Below are 20,411 nucleotides of genomic sequence, written 5' to 3'. Positions count from 1 at the left end.
ACATGAAAGTTCCAAGCCCAAGCCATTGGGCCATCCCGGAGGGTAGAAAATTATCATATATTTATTAGAATAAGAGGTCATTTTCTTGTTTCAGATTCACGGGTTCACTTAATAAGGTGGAGAAGGGGGGAAGGCCCACATTGATAGACAGTCTCAATCCTAAGATTAGTTGCAGCAACAAAGGAGTGGCAGAAATTGAACAACAAATGTTGGGGTTCACCCAAAATCCTCCTAGGAACCATCACCACATATTGCAAAATCAGCACCAAAATCTAAAATCAGATGTACAGCAACCTTCCTTTGATCTGTAATATGAACTTGGAGAAACATAAGGGCAACCCTTATCCCAAAACTAGTGTATTACTGCGACAATATACTCGTATTGACTCTCACAAAACATCAAATTGCAGATATAAGCCAGGTTCTATAGCAAAATAAGTGAGAATATGCAGCAGCTCGTTGCACTTGAGGATTATCTGATATATGAAACCTTTGTTCTTAGACCATTTGGTTTTCACATTGCTGGTTAAGGTCAAGTATAGGGTGATTCTACATCGATAAGGTCCCACTTATCTTCATCAGATTTATAACCCTCATCCTTCAAAGTTTCTGGTGTATCCCCTAGTAAAGCTTTTGGTTGAGGCCTTCTGCAGATCCAAAGGGAGAGCTTCGTTAGACATTAACAATTGTTAGTCTGGTATCCATTTGACTCAATGAGAACACTTAATGAGCTATCAAAAATGAAGGCAAAAGTTAGCAAGGACAAGCACAAGAACTCAAGTGGTCAAGATCTGTCATCTGACAATCTGAATGAACTAAAATGTTTTTTTGGATTAAAGAAAAATAAAGTAAAATGTAGGTTACTATTCCCAAAGACGTTCATTTTATATCACGCTCCTCCACCGCCGTTGGATGGGGCTAATCTTACCCTCCATTTATTACTTCCATATCAATACAACATAAGGCAACCCATTTGTTGCTGACCACAAATTCCGCAAAGCCATCCCTCTCACTTTAGGGACCTGAGCTAAATAAACCAGTATATTTTGGATAGGAAAGACATCAACACACCACAAGCCTAAACCTCCCAAGAATCAGAAAACCTTGTGATCCAGCAGTTGATAATAAACAGGAGGGAATCAAATAAGACTAGATATAATTATGCACCAACGTCAATGTGCAACCACAAATGCAAGTTCAGTTATATTGCTCAAAAATGTTAGCACCATCAGATTAAAATGCCTGTCATCATTTGGGAGTTTTCTAAGGGCTCCCATCTTCATCATTCTAATTCCTCTCCAATACCCTAATTTTTAAGTTTTGTCCAGACAGTCTGTTTCCAGGTGAAAGGTACCACTTGTGTCTGCCTCTGCTACTTATGCAACAAGAGGTCCACATCTTCAAATTTATTTCCACTAAAAATGAAGAAAAAAGTAACTATTGTATATAATTTCAACAAACAAAAGAAAGCTAAATAGGAGGGTGGAAGATGTTTGCACACCCCTAGAGTCCGAGCAACATAGCATGCAGGTATAATGTTCAAAAATGCTAACCACAGTATCAAAACTAACTGAAAAGACCTTCCTTTAGACCGTACCAAATCCATTCCTTTGTTCTTAATGATGAAATCAAATCCACTCCTTTGTTCTTAATGATGAAAAAAAATATAATGTTTCTCCCATCCTGCTTTATGAGATATCATTTGATTGGACATGGAGTTGTCTACTGGTTCAAACATTGTGCCTATATGAGAGAGATCAAGGAAGGGGAAACAACAAAGATTTCACAAATTGATTTTACCAATCTGACATATTTTTCTACTTCTCGTTCAATGAGAAAAAATCGGCAATGGTCGAGTTTTATAGGATCAAAGTTGAGGTACCTGAGAAATTCACATTTTGGCTCAGTCTGGTCTAAATCCATGAATATTAATACATAAAAGACTATTTTCCATGTATGTATCCATGCTATACTCACAAGCTTTATTGATCAGAACTCATGCAGAATCTCTAGCAAACATACCGGCTATATATTTGGTTAACTGTCTACAAACAATGGACTTCTTTTTGCTCTACTTAGAGCATACAAAAAAATAAATGACTTATATTATCCAATTCACTTTTTCGCTTTTACTCTACAACCAACAACGAAAGTGACTGTTATAATATGATGTGAAAGAATAAGATATTGCCACAAACTTAGTTTAAAAGGAAAAAGTCTCATATGGACAATACAAGGGGCTCAGCTACACTATCTCATTCTTCTTTATTCTAACCTCAAAATAACACTTGCACCTATGAAGTTGCTTTTTATAATTTTAATGTGATACATTGAACTCCTCCTTTGAAAAAATTGAATAAACCACACAACTTCAAAACATTCAACAAATACAGCCATCGGGAAATAAAACCATATTACTGAATACTGACACAATACTTATGGTGGAATATGTACATTTATCTATCCATTCTCTTGAAATCAGAGAATGTTTGAGAAAGGATCTTAAGGTGTCTCCTGTCTACTATTCGGTATGGAGGGTCTCCTTAACGCCTTCTTTTTCCTTCTCGCTATAGTTCCTTCACAAAATCTTAACTGGTGAACTATGTTTCTTTCTGAAAGATAATAAAATACACAACGATAAGTGGAACTAAGTCAGCTCACTTTTCCTATTCCTATACAAAATACAAGCTCGGCGCACTCAATAATGTCATTGTTCTCGTGTCACAAAAGGCAGAAAATCTATACCAATTTACGTATCATTCTTTATGAAATGAGCAAAATCAGGGAATACAACAATAAATGAGAAAAAAGCAAAAAAATCGATACAAACCTTTTGCGGTTTCGTCTGGCAGCATCACGACACTTCCTTTTCTTCTTCTCCTGAGTAGATTCAAAAAATCTTCGGCGTTTACTCTCTTGGATAACTCCAGCTCTGAAAACCTCTCTGCGGAAGCGGCCAATGAGTTTCTCTTCCGGCTCGTGTTCCCCAGCTACAACCTGAACATTATATGCTGATTTAAAGAAGAAAATATTGGAAAATGGAAGTGAAGGAAACAGATGAGAGTAATCAGAGCTGTGATGGTCGAGTTTCAGAATTGGAGTTACAGGTAACGATGTAGACGAAACACATAAAGGTACGGCACGAACAGTACTGATTTGTGCAGTTTTTGGACGAAAATTTGCAGTGTTCTGGTTGTTGGAAGAAGAAAGCAAAGGGTTGAAGAAGGATGATGACTGAAAAAGGGCCATTGATGTAGAACCTTCGGAGGTTTAAGAAGAATGAGCTTTGGGGTTCTTACATTGCTAGTCCATTCGATTAGGGCAATTAATTAGTTTAATTTTGAATTTTGATGTACTACTATTGACTAATGGTGACCTTCTACTCGCTCACTATAATTGTCTATTATATTATTTTGAGAAGTGTATATATAATTATTAATTTATTTTATGAAATTAATAAATAATTTTATATTTAATTTTATCATTGATTAGTGATATTTATCTATTATATTTTTTAAAATATTATATTTAATAATGTGATATAATAAACTCTTTTGGTTAGAGTTTAAGAAGTGCGCAATTTCAATAATAAACAACTTAGACAAGGAGGGAGTATAAAACAAAAATTGCATGCATCGAAAGGTATGTACACAGTATAGTGCTTGATATACGTGAAAAATAAGTTATAAAAGGTTAGAGGATAAATATATCTCGAACTATCATAAATGATATTTAGATATTTTTTGTTATATTTTTGAGATATTAGTGTCCTTTAATCCAAAAATTAAAGCATATATATAATTTACTAACGAACATACACATGTCATAATTTTATCCACTGACCCCATATTTATTAAATATCGAATTAACAAAAGAGATTGTGGCATGTATCCCTATTTAGTTTTACGCTAAAGTGAATGACATATATGCTCTACTTTTTTAGTCCAATTGTGTCATTTAGTAACCCTCTTTAGCTTTCTTTACGCGACTATAAAATATTTTAAGCTTTGTTATGGCAATATTAACAATTCTTTTTCTATGGTTATTTTACCCTTTTACGTAATTACCATTTATGTTATGTTCAAGTATAACAAATTCGTAATTATTTGCACAATTATTTGTAAATACGTGTATTGTTACGAATCTTATGATATTATATTGTGTTTTATTATAAAAAAAAGCTAGCGACCCTTCACATACTTACTTCTGTGACTATATTTCATTAAATTTTCAAAAAAATTCTCGACTGTTAAAATAAAATGATTAATATGAAAACAATTTTTATAATAGTTATGGAATTCAAAGCACAAACATAGCTTTCTTAACTTTAGAAAAAATAAAAATTTAAATCGCGTTTCATAGTAAGTACGTATTTTTTTTTAAATTATCTTATTTCATCAATTACTTTAAGCATGGAGACATGACTCGAAGCTTAAAATAACACCTTATTAATAAAGTAATAATAAGTAAATCTTATGATTGTGTATACGCTCTAATTAAACTAAAATTACAATTCAATTTTCTTTTTTAAAAAAGCTAAAACATTAATGATCTTATGATCATGGCTAAAAATGGATTAGTGGCCCAAAAAGTGATTATCTTCCAAGTAATCGGTGGTTAGATCGACAAATTACTAAGAAAAGGGACCGGAGTGAATTTTTACAAATTGAAGAGGTGGATATGTAAATCACAAAAAAAGTCAATAGGTTGCCGTATTAAACTCAACTTTCCGACGATCGCCGGAACTGGAAAAAGCTCCTCTCCCCGGGAATGGCAGGAATGGCTATGTTTGCCTCTAATCTCTCCAGCGAGGTATCCTCTCTCTCATTCTCTCCCCAATGTTTACACTGATCCGACAGCGATTGGGTTTATTGACAATCCGTTTGCTGCCAGTTATGGCCCATGCTTAATTTCATATGTAGAGTTGGGTTTTTCTAATTTTACTAAGCTTTCTTCTAGGATCATTAGCAATTAAGGCTTTAGGGCTATGTTGTTGTTTCAATTTAGCAGATTATAGAAAGATAATTGTCGCCTGTGTTTTCACCCAGTCACGAACAACACTTTGTTTCCAGTAAGATGATGATATGTTTATTCCTTTAAGCATCACCTGTTGTATCCTAGAGGGACTTGGAAGCATACACCAGATTCTAGAAGCAACTAGGCAGTGTAAAATTCAGACGATTTGCACTTTCGATTTCAAACTTAAATGTAAAATTCAATAAAAAGAGAAAAAAACACAACAGAAGAATTTTTTATATTAGAGTATCATTTTTTACATTTGACCTTTTTCAGAGGATCACCACCTTCATTGGACGAAACAGTAAGGGTTTTCCAGATTGGTCTGTCAAAGGTGGGATTAGACTAGATAAAATTATCTCAACAAATTGGTCGTCATGTTAAATGACCCTTTAGGTGTCAATACTTTAGTATAAAATAATGAGTGAATTCATCAGATTGTTAGAAGCATGTAGAGAATATCATCATTTCTGTCATGATGATGTAGAGTTCTGAGGAAATGTCGAAAAAGACGGTGATCTTTTAGATCTTCTTGTCAATTATGGTTACTTGACAAGTTGGTAAAATTTGTAAGTACCACTTCCCAGTCTCAGAGCGTTTGAACTGGTCGCCAACCTCTCTTGTTCTGCAACCCTTGATGTTCATCTTACAATTTTACTTTTCAAGCTTCACTACAACTTCTTTTTTATTACTGGTCATCCTTGTGCTTATAACTTTCATTTATGTCTGCATTTAGAAGGTATAGGTTCTTTCTTCTTTTCTGGTCTCACATCACTTTCTTTTGATGCAGATGGGGTTAAAATTGCTTCTTAGCCCGCTTAATACTAATGTTATTGTCCGCACTGCATGGTGAGCTCTTATTCGAGTCTGGATATTTTCTTTTTCATGATCCCAGTTGATTTTTGCCGTTGTCACTTTTATGTTTAAGAAGGCATCCTACAACTGTTGCTTGGGATGAGCCAGATGCAAAAGTTCCAGTGCCGTTTCACGAGCCTGAAGAAGTTTTGTTTCTAATAGACATTCTGAACTCTAATTGTTTAGTCGCTTCTATTATTTGGAAAATTGAAGATTCTAATTGAACTTTAAAAGGTATTTGCAGCTGCTCTGTAGGGATTGTTTTGCCTGTTTATTCTACTTTTAAAGCAATTGAGACGGGGAATCGAAATGAGCAACATAAATGGCTTCTGTACTGGGCAGGTGATGATGCTTTCCGAAACTTTACAAATTTCTTTTGCTTTGCAAATCTTGAAATTGCATTTTTCTCCACAAGGTACTGATTATTGTCCTCGCCACAAAATATTTCTGTTAAGTTATATTATATGTCCTTTTGTTTTCCCTAATACCATGTGAAACTATTGTTGGGAAAAAATCTAAGAGATCATTTGAGAAGCAATAAAAGGATGTTGTCGAGTCTACTGAACAAGAAAATACAACAAAAATTTAATTTAGATCCTCCTTAAAATCATCTCATTTTTTGTAAGAATGACCCTGCTATACTTGTAATCTCTCAATTACTTGCTACATCTCGGACTCGGGTGTGGGTATCCGATATGGGTGCAGATCTAGAGGTCAGATTCCTCATCACATAAATTGTAGGATTCTGATTTATGTATATACATACATACATACATACATACATATATATATATATATATATATATATATATATATATATATATATATAGATATTCATATTTCGATTAATTAGTGACATTGACTAAAACTAGTAAATTTAATTCTTTATAAACACGTACTTTTATTCACAAGATATCTCTTTAAGTAGCAAAGTGGTGCATATAATATGAGATAAACCCAAAAATCAAACCAAATACCCTCCGATCTATACTTCTTGGTCATAGATTTAGTCAAAGCACCCAAGCTAAGTTGATCAGATCTAGCGTGGATCCCACACCCAAATTGTGTCGGATCAACACGGGTGCGACAAAGATTTTGAAGGGTCCAAGCAACATACAGTGGCAAATAAGATTTTTAGAACATGAGTGCATCACTAAAAAAAATTAAAAATGTATGAAGTGGTAATTGATCCCCAGTTTAGAAAAAATATATGAAGTGGGAGTTGATTCCTAGATCTCAAGGTAAATAACTCAACATTCAACCAAGTACACCATTAGTCTTCTTTAGCATGGGTGCCACTGCCAGAACATAATATTATACCAATTTTAGAAAATATATACATTACATATCTAGGTTTACAAAAAAACCACGGGTCCATGTGCCCCATATTTTGCCTATAAATTCGCCCTTGGCAATATAGACATCACTTGATTTGATATATGACCCCAGCAGAAAGTGAGCAATTGGTACAGATTGGTGTTTGTCTTTTTCTTCCACTTCTGGTTATTAATTCTATGATGATTTTTCGGAAGGTGTCACTGATTCCAACCACGCCCCACCAAACAAAAAAATAAATAACGAGGAAACTTCCACTCCCCTGAATACTTTTGCTTTTCTGGTGACTTATTTTTACCTATTAAAGGCCTAATCACTGTGGGTTGAATGTGACACGGTAACTAGTTTTAGATTTATGTGATTGCAATTATCTTGCCCATATATCTCTTTGAAATGAATCATAAGTTACTCTCTCTCACTCCCTCCCTGCTTGCAGCATATGGATCTTTCAGTATTGTTGAAGCATTCACGGATAAATTTCTCTACTGGTACTGCTTCCGTTTTTGTTTTCTAATTTGCTTATAGCCTCTCTGATGTGGTTACATGGGGTTATAAGTTTGGGAATACCAATTTTTACTAGCCTTGCTCTTATAACATGGAAGAACTGTCTTATTCATAGGTTCCCACTATACTATCATGTGAAGCTCGCATTTCTTGTTTGGCTTCAACTTCCATCTGCTGAGGTGAGTTCAACGGATATTTTGTTTCTTGAACTTTATCTCTCTCTTTCCGTTCCATTTCGCGTATCCTGCTTTGGGGGAGGATTGGTGTAAAACACAATTCACTTTCATGGTTTGTGTATCCCGAATATATCCCCTTCCCCACTCCAAAAGATAAGTGCTTGGGAAAAATCAATACCTTTACCGTTAAGAAGACTGTGACTATATGAGCTAACAAATTATAACTGGATATTCTTTCCATATGAAAGCATTGTTGGTTCTGCTATTGAAGAGAAAACCGAGGAAAGATTGAAGAATAACATGTTTGGGAGGAGAAGATAGATGAAGTCATGAAGAGATATACAGAGATGGAAAGGAGAGAGAGAGAGAGAGAGAGACAGAAGGTAAGTAGGCGAAGCTTAGGTTTCGAATAAGAGAAAAAGAACGTGGAACGTAGGTTTCAAGCCAGAGACGAGGAAGGTGGGAGTCTTAGAGAGGATGGGTGGGTGAGGGGAAGCTAGTGAATCTGGCAGACAGTGGAAAATAGAGAATGGTGAGGATAGTAAACTATATTTAATAATTAGGATAATCATCACTGGTCCCTTTGTAACTTTTTTTAATCAATTAAAATTAGCATTAAGATGACTTAATCTCAACATACTTGCGAGCGTATCCAGCCAAACCTCCTGGATAGAAAAAAAGATCTAACTGCTTTTGAGTTGAATTTAGATGAACTGCTTAATTGGAGTTGAGGATGTAGCTTTAGCTTGAAGTTTATACTTAGTTTTTTCACCAAAAATGGACTTTTTGAAAGTTATGCACTTCTTTTGGTGTCACACAGGGTGCAAAGCAATTGTACACGAACCATCTGCGCCCTTTCCTCATGAAACACCAAGCAAGACTGGATCATATTTTGGAGTTATTTCATGGAGAATTGGTAAGAGTTATCTGTTCACTATGTTGTATATTTGCATATCTAATGTGTAGATGCAACTTGCCATTTAATTGAAAAATATGTTAAGTGTCATCTAGTTCACTTTATTAGGATGCATTTTTGTTGCTTGCTGTTTTAGCCTTCTTCCGAAGATTTTCAGAAATTTCAGTGCAATGCTGGAAGAAGTCAAGAAACTGTTATCATGCATCTAATCTCATAGGACTGCTTAAGGATTCTTGTTTAATAGTTTGTCTCTAACATAAATATGTGCAACTTCTTATGGATTTTTGAATCGTTAATCAGATTTCTTAAAGAAATAAAATTTACAGGGTAAATTTATTAGTACTCACCAAGCAGAAATTCAGTTTGCAAAGGTGCTTCTTGGCAAAACCTTACTATCAGGTAAATCCTTTTATATATATGATCTCCATCGTAATATATTTTAACAGGAAAAATCTTCCTTCATCTTGTGTTATCTTTCACGAGCTATTTCATGGTGAACAACATCAGTATTTATCCATTTATCATTAAAGAAGAAAAGAAGTTACATATTTTAGTTTGGATCTGTATCATGTACATCAAAGGGGATAGATTTAACCAATTGAATTTCCTATATATTTAGTTGGAAATATTCTTCAACAACCTGCGCAAGGACGAGTTGTTGGTACAATTGAAGGGCCAGCAGAGCAAGTAGAGACTTCAGAATCTGAAGATGAATCGTGATACGCTCTTCAAAATCAGCTAATAAGTACGTCTCTCTATTGTACTTCATATCAACTTAGTTTAGCTTTCGTTCAAGATAGGAGTGATCAGTGTATACATAATTTTCTAAGGAGTCAATTTTGTTGTGGTTTGAGAGTTTCCTTCTCCGTTTTCCTGTAAATATATCAACAGAAACTGCTGATTTCTTTCAATCTCTTAGGGTGTTATAAGATTTCACATTGTTTTTAACCATTTTAGCAGACTTTGTGTAGTTATTCCTTTGTTTGCATTGTGAAATAGTACTTATTTACTGGGAGTGAAGTTGTACTGACTATCCTACTTATTCAGACACAATATTTGAAGCATAACCGTGGAGATTGAATTTAATCGTTGCAAGTTTTAGTTCTCGTTGGGAGTGCCGCCTCGAGATGGACCTTTCAATTCGCAATACGAATTTAGTCAGAGGTCAAATGCGGGCTTCTGAGTTCGGACACCGGATGAGAAATAAAAAAAAAGGTGGTGTTGGAGCTATCTAAGTATGATAAAGCACAATGACGTGAAAATTTGACTAATTCTATTTACATATGTACCACCTCCTACCAATCTATATGTCAATTCGCAATTCGAATTTAGTAAGAGGTCAAATGCGGGCTTCGGAGTTCGGACACCGGAAGAAAAATATAAAAAAAAAGGTAGTGTTGGAGCTATCTACGTATGATAAAGCATAATGATGTGAAAACTCGACTAATTCTATTTACATATGTACCACCTCCCACCAATCTACGTGAGGATTGAGTAATTCTAAGTAAAAAATTTCGATCGGAATATTTAATTTGAAATCTCACGATTCTCATTGCTACCATTAGTCCCATCAAAAATTTTATTTATTCAGATCACGTCAAACAACAAGATATCATATTGATGGTTGGTAACACAATTTTAGTATTATTATATATCAATGATATACATAAAATATGATGATTTTACATTGAATTTGCTAGTAAGAATTGAGTAAAGACTAATGAGCATTCAACTTTGACGAAACAAGGACCAAGTACAAGTTGGATCGACAACAATACAATTAATCAGTGGTATATATTAAAACTCTGACTTATCTGGGGACTTAATTGTATCTTTTCTATAATTAGAGGACCAGTTTGTAAATAATTACATTAAACCCCTCCACTTTTCTCATTGCAGGGTCCATCGGCAAGCAGCAAAATATACTAAAAGCAACCGACTTCGGCGGTTTCAGGTCATTCTTCTCAATCTACTATCACTCACTCATGGCGGCGGCGGCGGTAGCGGTAGCGGAGACCCGAAAGCTCCCGCGGCCGGGAAGGGGCGGAGTTGTTTCCCTCGGCCTGACAGATGAAGAAGCTAGAGTTCGTGCTATAACGGAGATCGTCAACAACATGGTGGAACTCTCACGGAAAGGCAAGGATGTTGACCTAAATGCGCTAAAGTCAGCAGCGTGCCGAAAATACGGGCTCTCTCGGGCTCCTAAGTTGGTAGAGATGATCGCTGCTTTGCCTGACTCTGAACGTGAAACACTGCTTCCCAAACTCCGAGCCAAGCCTGTCCGTACAGCCTCTGGAATAGCTGTCGTAGCTGTAATGTCCAAGCCTCATCGTTGTCCTCATATAGCTACCACCGGAAACATTTGTGTCTATTGCCCTGGCGGCCCCGATTCTGATTTTGAGTACAGTACACAGTCATACACGGGATATGAACCTACTAGTATGCGAGCTATTCGAGCTAGGTGAGGATCACATACACAGGTGTATTTGCAGTTTGATATTATCTTTCCGTCAATTTGCAATCAAATGGAAGTAGTTATCCTGAATTATGCCTTAGGATTTCAGAATTTCATCTGTATACTTTACTGATAAGTGAGAAGCTCATCTATATGTTTCATTTTTTACACCGGAGAAGTTTTGCTGTTATCACCGGAAAGTATCATATATCTGGAGAAAGATTAGGATTTAATGCTGGTTAATGCCTTTTTGCATCCGAGATTTGTTAAACCTTCTATATACTTATTAATTTTTTCTTGTTGGAAAAAAATGTGGCATTCCTTATATGTGGCTAACTAGAAAGTTGTTATATCACTTACTCAAAAAAGTAATCTTTGGAAAGACAAGATCAGGGCTGGTACTTATGTGGTTCATTTTTCCAGATACAATCCTTATGTACAAGCTCGAAGCCGGATTGATCAACTTAAGAGATTGGGTCACAGTGTTGACAAGGTTTTTCTCCTTTGGAAGTACTACTAATTCTTTTCTGATTTTGGAAAATTGTTCTGATATTGGCTGCTTTCCTCATAGTTACGAATGACTAATTGCAGGTTGAATTTATCTTGATGGGAGGTACATTCATGTCATTGCCTGCTGAATACCGTGATTACTTCACACGGAATCTCCATGATGCTTTATCCGGACATACTTCTGCCAATGTTGAAGAGGCTGTCGCATACTCTGAACATGGGGCGACAAAGTGCATTGGGATGACAATTGAAACGTGAGTAACTATTGGCTGCATGATAGCGGTTTAAAAATCACAGTGTTTTAAAAAAGAAAAAAAAGGACCACAGGGGAAGTACCTTGAGAAACCTTTTAGCTTATATTTTGGTCCTCTGCAACTGAGATATGCTCTTTTTATCAATTTTATTCTCCTTTTTTTGTCTTGCTTTTTTCATGTGGGAACTGAGTTCAGACATAGTGTTTAATGCATGATAGTGCATATCCCAGTAAGGAAGAAAACATTTTTTGCGTTCTCATTTTCCTCATCCTCATGATTATAAGCTATCTTTGGTTTTTTAGTTATATTATTATTCTACGACCTTTGATTTTATTATTGTGATTCTTCTTCTATCATATTAGATTATAAGAACACTGATAACGAGATTGAAAATAGTTTAAACTAAAACAAGAAGCAGACAAGGTGCCTTACTTGATTTCTTTGGAGGCTAGACGCTTGGTTGAGCTACTACTACCTCTGAATAATTTAAGCATATAGCATTTTATTTATATCTTTATGTGTACTCAAAAGTTTGTATTTTGGCTATAGGAGGCCAGACTACTGCCTTGGACCTCATCTGAGACAAATGCTTTCTTACGGTTGTACGCGGCTAGAAATTGGAGTACAGAGTACGTATGAGGATGTTGCTCGTGACACCAATAGAGGCCACACTGTTGCAGCTGTGGCTGATTGCTTTTGTTTGGCAAAAGATGCTGGCTTCAAGGTGCTTTTCTAATTTCTTTTTGTTGGTGGTTTGGGTTCAATCTCTACTCTTGGTTCCAGGTTACAAAACCCTTCCACCTCTAATAGCCTTCACCCTCCCCAAGCAACACAGAATATGAGCCTTGACGAAGAAAGTAAAATGGAAAATCAAATTTACATCCTTAGTTGTGCTGTTATCTTTTGGAAGGATTTGAAATGAAGCTTTGTCTTGAAGCTGTTGACGTGATTTTCACATTCAATTCCCTAGTGTTATCTTTTTGAACTTCACAACATACCCAGTTTGAGAACCAAGTGTAATTCCACTGGTGTTGTTTCTTTTGCTTCGATGTATCATTTGCTGTTTTTATTATTCTCTTCTCATTTATTTTTAGCATGGCGTCTTCATTATTGTTTTTCCTTTCCATACTTGATTTTGATATGCTTTACTTGAGCCGAGGATCTATTGTAAACGACCTCTCTACCTTCGCAAGGGTAGATCTTCTCCTTTGTTTCTTTCCCTCTTCCTGTTATCATGATCATGACTGCTACATGATTTCCAAAAGCTCCCACTATGATTAAAAATCTCCCAATAGGCCACAGGGGTAAGGCTGCCTACACCGTTGTACTGGTAAAATTTTCATGCATACCTTTGTTAATTTTTTGTAGGTGGTTGCTCATATGATGCCGGACCTTCCAAATGTTGGCGTTGAAAGAGACTTGGAGAGTTTCAAGGAATTCTTTGAAAGTCCTTCATTTAGGACTGATGGACTTAAAATTTATCCTACACTTGTTATTCGTGGCACGGGACTCTATGAACTGTGGAAAACTGGAAGGTATAGTCTACTTTCTGGATTTTGTTATCGCATGTGTTGTTTTTCCTTCGCTGAAATCATTTATTTAGTCAGTCAATAAGATTGATTTTATCCAACAACCTAGTTGGCAATAACAGTAGCCATATTGTTGGATGCAAACTTGAAAATATTATTTCAATGAGGTCATTAGTCATTACAAGTGTTAACACGTGCAGGTATAGAAATTATCCGCCAGAGCAGCTTGTAGACATTGTAGCAAGGATTCTTTCTATGGTGCCACCTTGGACCCGAGTTTACCGGGTCCAACGTGATATCCCTATGCCTCTAGTGACTTCTGGAGTTGAGAAAGGGAATCTCCGAGAACTGGCTTTAGCTCGAATGGATGATCTTGGCTTGAAATGCCGAGATGTCCGAACACGCGAAGCTGGGATCCAGGTAATATAATTTTGTATTATTTCCTCTCATCTCTTACAGTGTGGTCACAGAACTCAAACTTTTGATGGAAATAACGTATTAGGACATTCACAACAAGATAAGGCCTGAAGAGGTTGAGCTTGTTCGCCGCGATTATACTGCAAATGAAGGATGGGAGACTTTCCTTTCATATGAAGATACACGCCAGGTATGTCAATTCAGCTATGTTTCCCTTTGCCAATTTACAACTCCATCCTTGCTCTAGTGCCAAGCTAATAAATTGAACTCAATATATTTTTCTGCCAAGAGCGGTAACTGGTTCTAGATTCTTGAACAATGAAAAAAGTTTACTTGTACTAGATTTGTTTTACTTCTGCGGTGGGATCAGCACATAACTTGTATACAGTGATGCAAGCAAGCCTTTCTTTTCTTTTTTCTTTTTACATTTTAAGGAAATTTTTTCGGGGTCGTGTCCTGCAATTTAAAAGCCAAGGATATTTTTCTTTTAAACTTTTAAATTTGATAAAATTCTAGATAGTAAACAAGTCAAGTGCTGGTAAACTATTGTATAAGTATTCTTTACTTCCACTAAGAAGAGTTGATGTAATTGCTGAAGAACTTGTTGTCTCACATCTTTGCCAGTCATTGTACGACATTAATATAGGAAGGGACCTTTCTTTTGATAATGATGCAGGATATTCTTGTTGGATTGCTACGGCTGCGGAAGTGTGGACGGAATGTGACTTGCCCAGAACTTACGGGAAGGTGTTCAATTGTTCGTGAGCTTCATGTGTATGGGACTGCAGTTCCTGTTCATGGTCGAGACACAGATAAGCTGCAGCACCAGGGTTATGGTACTCTGCTGATGGAGGAGGCTGAGCGGATTGCTCGGAGGGAGCATAGGTCGACCAAAATCGCTGTTATATCGGGTGTAGGGACCCGGCATTACTACAGAAAGCTAGGCTATGAGCTTGAAGGTCCTTACATGGTAAAAAACCTTGTGTAGAAGTATACTTGTTATTTTGCTGCAAGGTCTTACGCCTTGTGACTAATTTTGTATCACACAGTAGATTGTATTTTAAATGGTATGCATATTTCGATGTTGGTAAAGACAAGTACCAAAGAGAGAAAGCCACGTGTCTCATTTCAACTTTGAAAGGTTAACAATTATCTTTAATAATAGGTAAATTGATTGCGCTTCGCGCATTGGTGAACTACGTCAATACTGTATTTACGAACATTTGATAATATAAGTGTTTTTGAGTGGGTACAGTCTTATTATAAATTGTCAAGAATGTTTTATTCAAAGATGAAATGAATTTTTTTTATCTTAAAATTAAAAAGATTTGATTCTAAATTTTTATGCATTTTGTTTTTAATTTCTCATTTTACTGTAGTTAGTCGTCACCAAAGTCTTTAGAAAATGTATATAATTGTTTCATTGTCTATACTATATTTGTATTTTAAAAAATTGGAACAAACATTTTATTCATCAATTGCGATACGATCTCTACATATAAAATATAAATATTATGCATCTTATATAATTAGTTGTGTACTTGATAAGTTAATTAATATTTAAAAGGACATCCCTTGGAGTTCAAGGAAACAACGTATTTCACTCAAATAATTTGGATTAAATGATGTCTTGGCAAGTCCCTTATTCAAAATCTGCTTTGATATCGAAAAGCCATATTTTGTTGTTTATGTTTCGATCAATATGGTTAAAACTTTATTTTTTGGCGACTTTAATCTAATATCTATAAGGATATAATTATTTACTTAATATTCATTATTATGGATTCATCCTACTTTGAGGAGTAATTTATTGATTCTAATCAACCATTTGAAACCAAACTTTTGATTAAGGTTGAGTCAATACTTACCATCCCACTACATTCATTTTTTTTTCAAGTGTCACTAATCGATTGAATGTCTTAATAAGATAGAAAGTTGAATAATTGTAAAATTACATACCAAGATCTGTAACATAAGCAATAATGTCAACGAGTCACTCAACATGAACAAATATTTAGTTGTGAAGAAGAAGAAAAAAAGGAGGTTTAATTTTCATTGTTTTAAATGAGACAAAAAAACTCTATTTATATACAACAAAGGACAACATGAACAAATGTTTATTGTGCCTTATCGGATTGGTTACAACTATTTAGAAAAGTTGCAATCCTTAGGAAAGGTCATAATCTTTCATAAAAGTTACAATTATTCATTAAATTTGTAATTTTTTTTATAAAAGTCACAACTTTTCAAAAAAGTCGCAAATCTTCAAAAAAGTCGTAACTCTTTATAAAAGCCACAACTTTTCATAAAAGTTACAACTATTCATTAAAGTCACAACTCTTCATAAAAGTCACAACTTTTCATGAAATGGAAAGACTAGTTTTGGAAATAAATAAATTTAAAAGGAAATTCTTGTTTGTGGTGGCGCCACGGAGGTGGACCTAAGACACAATATAAATAAATAAATTTATATATATGATTTTTTTAGTAACTTTTAAGAAATTTGTTGAGTATATTTATTTTCCTTAGTTGTCATTCTTAACAATAAATTTGATTAAAGAAAGTTAGGTAATTATCTTGATATCAGATGAATATTGCGAATATATAGGGTAAAAGATGATGTATTCAAAGTAAATATAGTATGCATTTTGTGGGATAAATGATAAATTGCAAGTTATCATCATTATTCATTAGATTTTGTTGATATCATGTAGGATTTTAATTTAATATCTAAGAATGTTTTCCTTTTGTGGTCTATGAAAATAATATACATATGCCTTGCAATTATCCTAATCTCATCTAAATCTTTTACTATAGATTGTAGAGCTGTCAATATGGACTAGCTCACCCATTCAGGCTAACCTATACAAGTTTCGACATTTTACGGGTCAGGTCGGGCTAGCCTATTTTTGATGTGGGCTAAAAAACGGCCGGCCAACCCACAAGTACGTGGGCTACAGGCTTGCCGTGCCAGCCCACTTTTTAAAAAAAATTATATTATTTTTAAAATTATTAAAGTTAAATCATAAATTATAATTTTAAAATATTATCATAAATATCGACAAAACAATATTACATGATGTTAATGTTACTACTTTTTAATCAAATTCATAATTAAATTTATTTTATAATACTTATTAATTTTTCTTTCAAGTAAAAACATAAATATCTAAATAGAAATATTAATCTAATTTTTTTGAGTTTGTACTCTCTTTAATTTTAAATTTTAATATTATATTATATTTTTAATTAATTTTTATTGGTCTACGGGGCAGCCCTACCGATATTTCTCAAGCCCCACAAATCAGCAGGCTTATTCAGGTCGGGCTAAAAAGCTCTTTTCCTAAATGGACTCCAAAAATCGTAGCACAGCCCTATTAAATCCCAGGTTAGGCCCGGCCGGCCCGACTGGCCTAGCCCATATTGACAACTCTAGTAGGTAGAATGATAAGTTATGTTGCTTAACTATATTAATTTCATTATATTATTGTTTTAAAAGATACTTAAGATTATCCTTGATTGCCTTTTCTTAGCGAGTATTAATAGTTGTATTTATTACATACATATAAATCAAATACGATTTAAAATCTTTTTACATTCACATTCTTAGTGTGTTTGGTATGAAGGAAAATGTTTTCCTGGAAAACAAGTAGATATTTGACTTATTTTCTTATGTTTGATTGGGGAGTAGCAAATTTTTTTTTAGTATTTGATTTTTGAATGAAAAATATTTTTGAGAAATATCTTTTATTTTTTACTAGAGTAGAAAATAATTTTTGGAATTGAAAATATTTTTAAAAACAAACTTAAAATTTTTTTCTGAGGGAAAGAGGGTATTTGAGGGTAGGGGGGAAAATAAAAATTTGAAGTTGATTGGGGGGGGGGGGGGGTGAGGGTAGGGTTAAAAAATAAAATTTAGAAGTTTAAAATATTTTTTAAAAACAAACTTAAATTATTATTTTTTTTTTGGAGGGGGGGGGGGGGGGGGGGAATTTCAGGGATATGGGTGAAAAAATTAAAATATGAAATTGACTTTTTTTCTAAGAAAAAACAATATTGTTTTTTTTTTTTTGGGGGGGGGGGGGGGAGGGAGTGGGAGGCTGGTAGGGGGCTTGTAGTGGGTGGGTTGGTGAGGGGACGAGGGGGGTGAATAAAAAATTGAAATTTTGAAGTTTAAAATAAAATGGTCAAATAGCCCCCAAACCTATGGTCGAATTTTCAACTACACACTTTAACTTCACGGGGGTCCTATTACCCCCCTAAACTTTTTTAAAACGGAATATATACCCCCTTGAAACACTATACCAGTCAAATGTCAAGTGTGTGAAACATACACACTTACACGTATTTCACCAATTATTATTTATTTTTTAAAAAATAAAATCTCCTCCATCTTCTTCCAATCTTCACCTATGCCTTTTTTAACCCTAAATTTTTGTCTAATCATGATTTGGAGAATTCATTGATGGATACAATGGGGTCTTCCCCCACCTCCGCATCTCTCTTTATTATCTCCTCCACCTTTGTCGTTATCTTTTTCACCCACTAAAAGAACTCTCCACCATTTTCTCTTGAGAATAAAACTTCAGATTGAAAAGACATTAAAATCATCGTAAATCTAATTTCAATTGTACCAGTTAAGAAAAATAGTTTAATTGAAATTTTGCTGGTCCTTCATCGTCAGAAGCAAATAGAGGTGTGCCAGATCGGTGTCTTACTACTCGTCAATTATGACGAAGAAGAGAGACAAATAATGGGGTTTTGATTTGGTGAAGTTGTTGCTCCAATGGTGTAGGTGGTCTAGTTATTTTATTGTTGTTTGTTGGTCGAAGCTCCGGCGAAGATTGCTTGGCGTAGTAAGAATGACAAAATATGGGTGAAAGAAAGAAGATAACAATAAACAAAGAATATAAATAAATAAAAATTGATATATTCATAAAAAATAATTAAAAATCAAATTTTGATAATTTAATTTTGTTGCTCACTCTCTCAAAGAGAGTGAAATACACTATCTTTCAAAATCAGCGATTAGGGAGGTAATAATTTAAGTTCTAAACAGTTTAGAGGGTTTATAGGACTCCCATGAAGTTAAATGTGTCGTTGAGAATTCAACCATAGGTTAGGGAGCTATTTGACCATTTTCTCTATTTTTTTAAGAACAAACTTAATTTTTTTGGGGGAGTGGGTGGAGGGGGCTGGTGGAGAAGGGTCAAAGGTAGGAGCGAAAAAATGAATTTCTGAAGTTGAAAATATTTTTAAACAATTTTAAATTATTTTTTGGGGATGGGGGTAAAGGGGGGGGGGGGGGAGGTTCAACGGTAGGGTGGAAAAAATAAAATTTTGCACTTAATTTTTATTTTTATTTTTTTTTTGGAGGGGGGGGGGGGGTTGGAGGGCTGGTAGAGGGTGGGTTGGGGGGCTGGTAGTGTGTGTGTGTTTGTGTGGGCTAGTAGCATTTGGGGGGGGGGGGGGTTGGAAGAGAATCTTGGAAAATGTTTTTCTTAAATTTTGTAGGGAAATCATTTTCCTTAAATTTGAAGAAAATGAGTTGATTTGGAAAACATTTTCCAAAATATTTAACCCAACCAAACATGAGAAAATTAAAAATCATTTTCCGAAATATTTCAAATAACTCTAAATTTGAAACTCCCTATTATCCAATAAAAACCTAAAATTCCTAGTAATAAACCAAAATCCCCTACACGATAAGTTACAAACGCTTTTTGACAAGCATTTGCCGCAACAGTCGTGTAAACCAAAATCCTATTAATAGATAGGAACACAGCCCAATCAATTCCCAAAAAAATATAATTTTTCTCAAATTTAAACTAGTAACTATAATGTTTTCATTTATATCAAACACACTTTTAGTGTCGTTTAAAATTTTAATAAACGTAATTAATGATTGAAAAGTAAGAGTAATGACATGTAAAAACATTAGTCATGCTAATTCAAAATAATTAAATCTCAAAATAAATATCGAACGATAAAAAAAAACCCATATAAAAGCAGGTTAAACCATCACAATCAACTTTGAATTAAGTTGATATTACACTGCAAATAAATATATTTGATGTTATTAAATAAACACATGAATAAAAAGGTGGGGAATTATTTTTTTTTTATGTAATTATTATGATGAATTCGTAAATATTCAGTGATTAGCAACAAAAGAGAGCACTACGATACTGAATTATTGAGTGATTAAGGCCATTTTTGGAATAGAATATGGTTTTAAATTTTGAAACTTATTTTAAAGAATTGTTTGTTTTGTTTATTGAAGTGACATATTATTTTAACATCAAAATTAAAATATAAAATTTAGAGTTTGAAAAACAAATTTTCCGAACTTAGAATGATTTCAACTTTTAGATATATGTTTTCCATTTTCTAACTTCATTCTTTTTAATTTCAATCAAACATATCCAAAATACATAATAATTT

General features: G+C 34.4%; 3 protein-coding genes across 6 annotated transcripts; 2 read left to right on the top strand and 1 right to left on the bottom strand.

The window, feature by feature from the left end:
- Positions 1-140: 140 nt before the first annotated feature.
- LOC101245346 (small ribosomal subunit protein bS21c) lies at positions 141-3,368 on the bottom strand. 3 transcript variants are annotated; one of them, XM_004236309.5, is made up of 3 exons: positions 3,106-3,362; positions 2,831-2,997; positions 210-647 (listed from the first exon to the last, which is right to left on the bottom strand). In XM_004236309.5, the coding sequence occupies exons 1-3, from the start codon at positions 3,247-3,249 to the stop codon at positions 533-535; spliced, it is 426 nt and encodes a 141-aa protein (XP_004236357.1). In that variant the 5' UTR covers positions 3,250-3,362; the 3' UTR covers positions 210-532. The 3 variants fall into 3 exon arrangements, with proteins under 3 accessions (XP_004236356.2, XP_004236357.1, XP_025885817.2); XM_004236308.5 differs by having other exon boundaries at positions 141-647; positions 2,831-3,368; XM_026030032.2 differs by having other exon boundaries at positions 210-667; positions 2,831-3,365.
- Positions 3,369-4,597: 1,229 nt separating this feature from the next.
- Positions 4,598-9,758, top strand: LOC101245834 (HVA22-like protein k). 2 transcript variants are annotated; one of them, XM_010320771.4, is made up of 9 exons: positions 4,691-4,812; positions 5,504-5,585; positions 5,807-5,865; positions 6,116-6,213; positions 7,643-7,694; positions 7,826-7,889; positions 8,707-8,802; positions 9,129-9,201; positions 9,422-9,758. In XM_010320771.4, the coding sequence occupies exons 3-9, from the start codon at positions 5,807-5,809 to the stop codon at positions 9,520-9,522; spliced, it is 543 nt and encodes a 180-aa protein (XP_010319073.1). In that variant the 5' UTR covers positions 4,691-4,812; positions 5,504-5,585; the 3' UTR covers positions 9,523-9,758. The 2 variants fall into 2 exon arrangements, with proteins under 2 accessions (XP_004236358.1, XP_010319073.1); XM_004236310.5 differs by lacking the exon at positions 5,504-5,585 and having other exon boundaries at positions 4,598-4,812.
- A 943-nt stretch (positions 9,759-10,701) lies between these two features.
- On the top strand, positions 10,702-15,227 carry LOC101246236 (elongator complex protein 3). The gene is made up of 8 exons (XM_004236311.4): positions 10,702-11,263; positions 11,681-11,750; positions 11,849-12,021; positions 12,571-12,745; positions 13,390-13,556; positions 13,751-13,970; positions 14,053-14,157; positions 14,644-15,227. Exons 1-8 carry the CDS (start codon positions 10,788-10,790, stop codon positions 14,953-14,955), a joined length of 1,698 nt encoding a protein of 565 aa, XP_004236359.2. The 5' UTR covers positions 10,702-10,787; the 3' UTR covers positions 14,956-15,227.
- The last annotated feature ends 5,184 nt before the right edge of the window (positions 15,228-20,411 follow it).

This window comes from Solanum lycopersicum, chromosome 3 (genome assembly GCF_036512215.1).
Source record: "Solanum lycopersicum chromosome 3, SLM_r2.1".
In the NCBI taxonomy this organism is placed as follows: Eukaryota; Viridiplantae; Streptophyta; class Magnoliopsida; order Solanales; family Solanaceae; genus Solanum; species Solanum lycopersicum.
The sequence above is the reverse complement of the archived record's forward strand: the minus strand, read 5'-3'. Positions and strand labels throughout refer to the sequence as shown.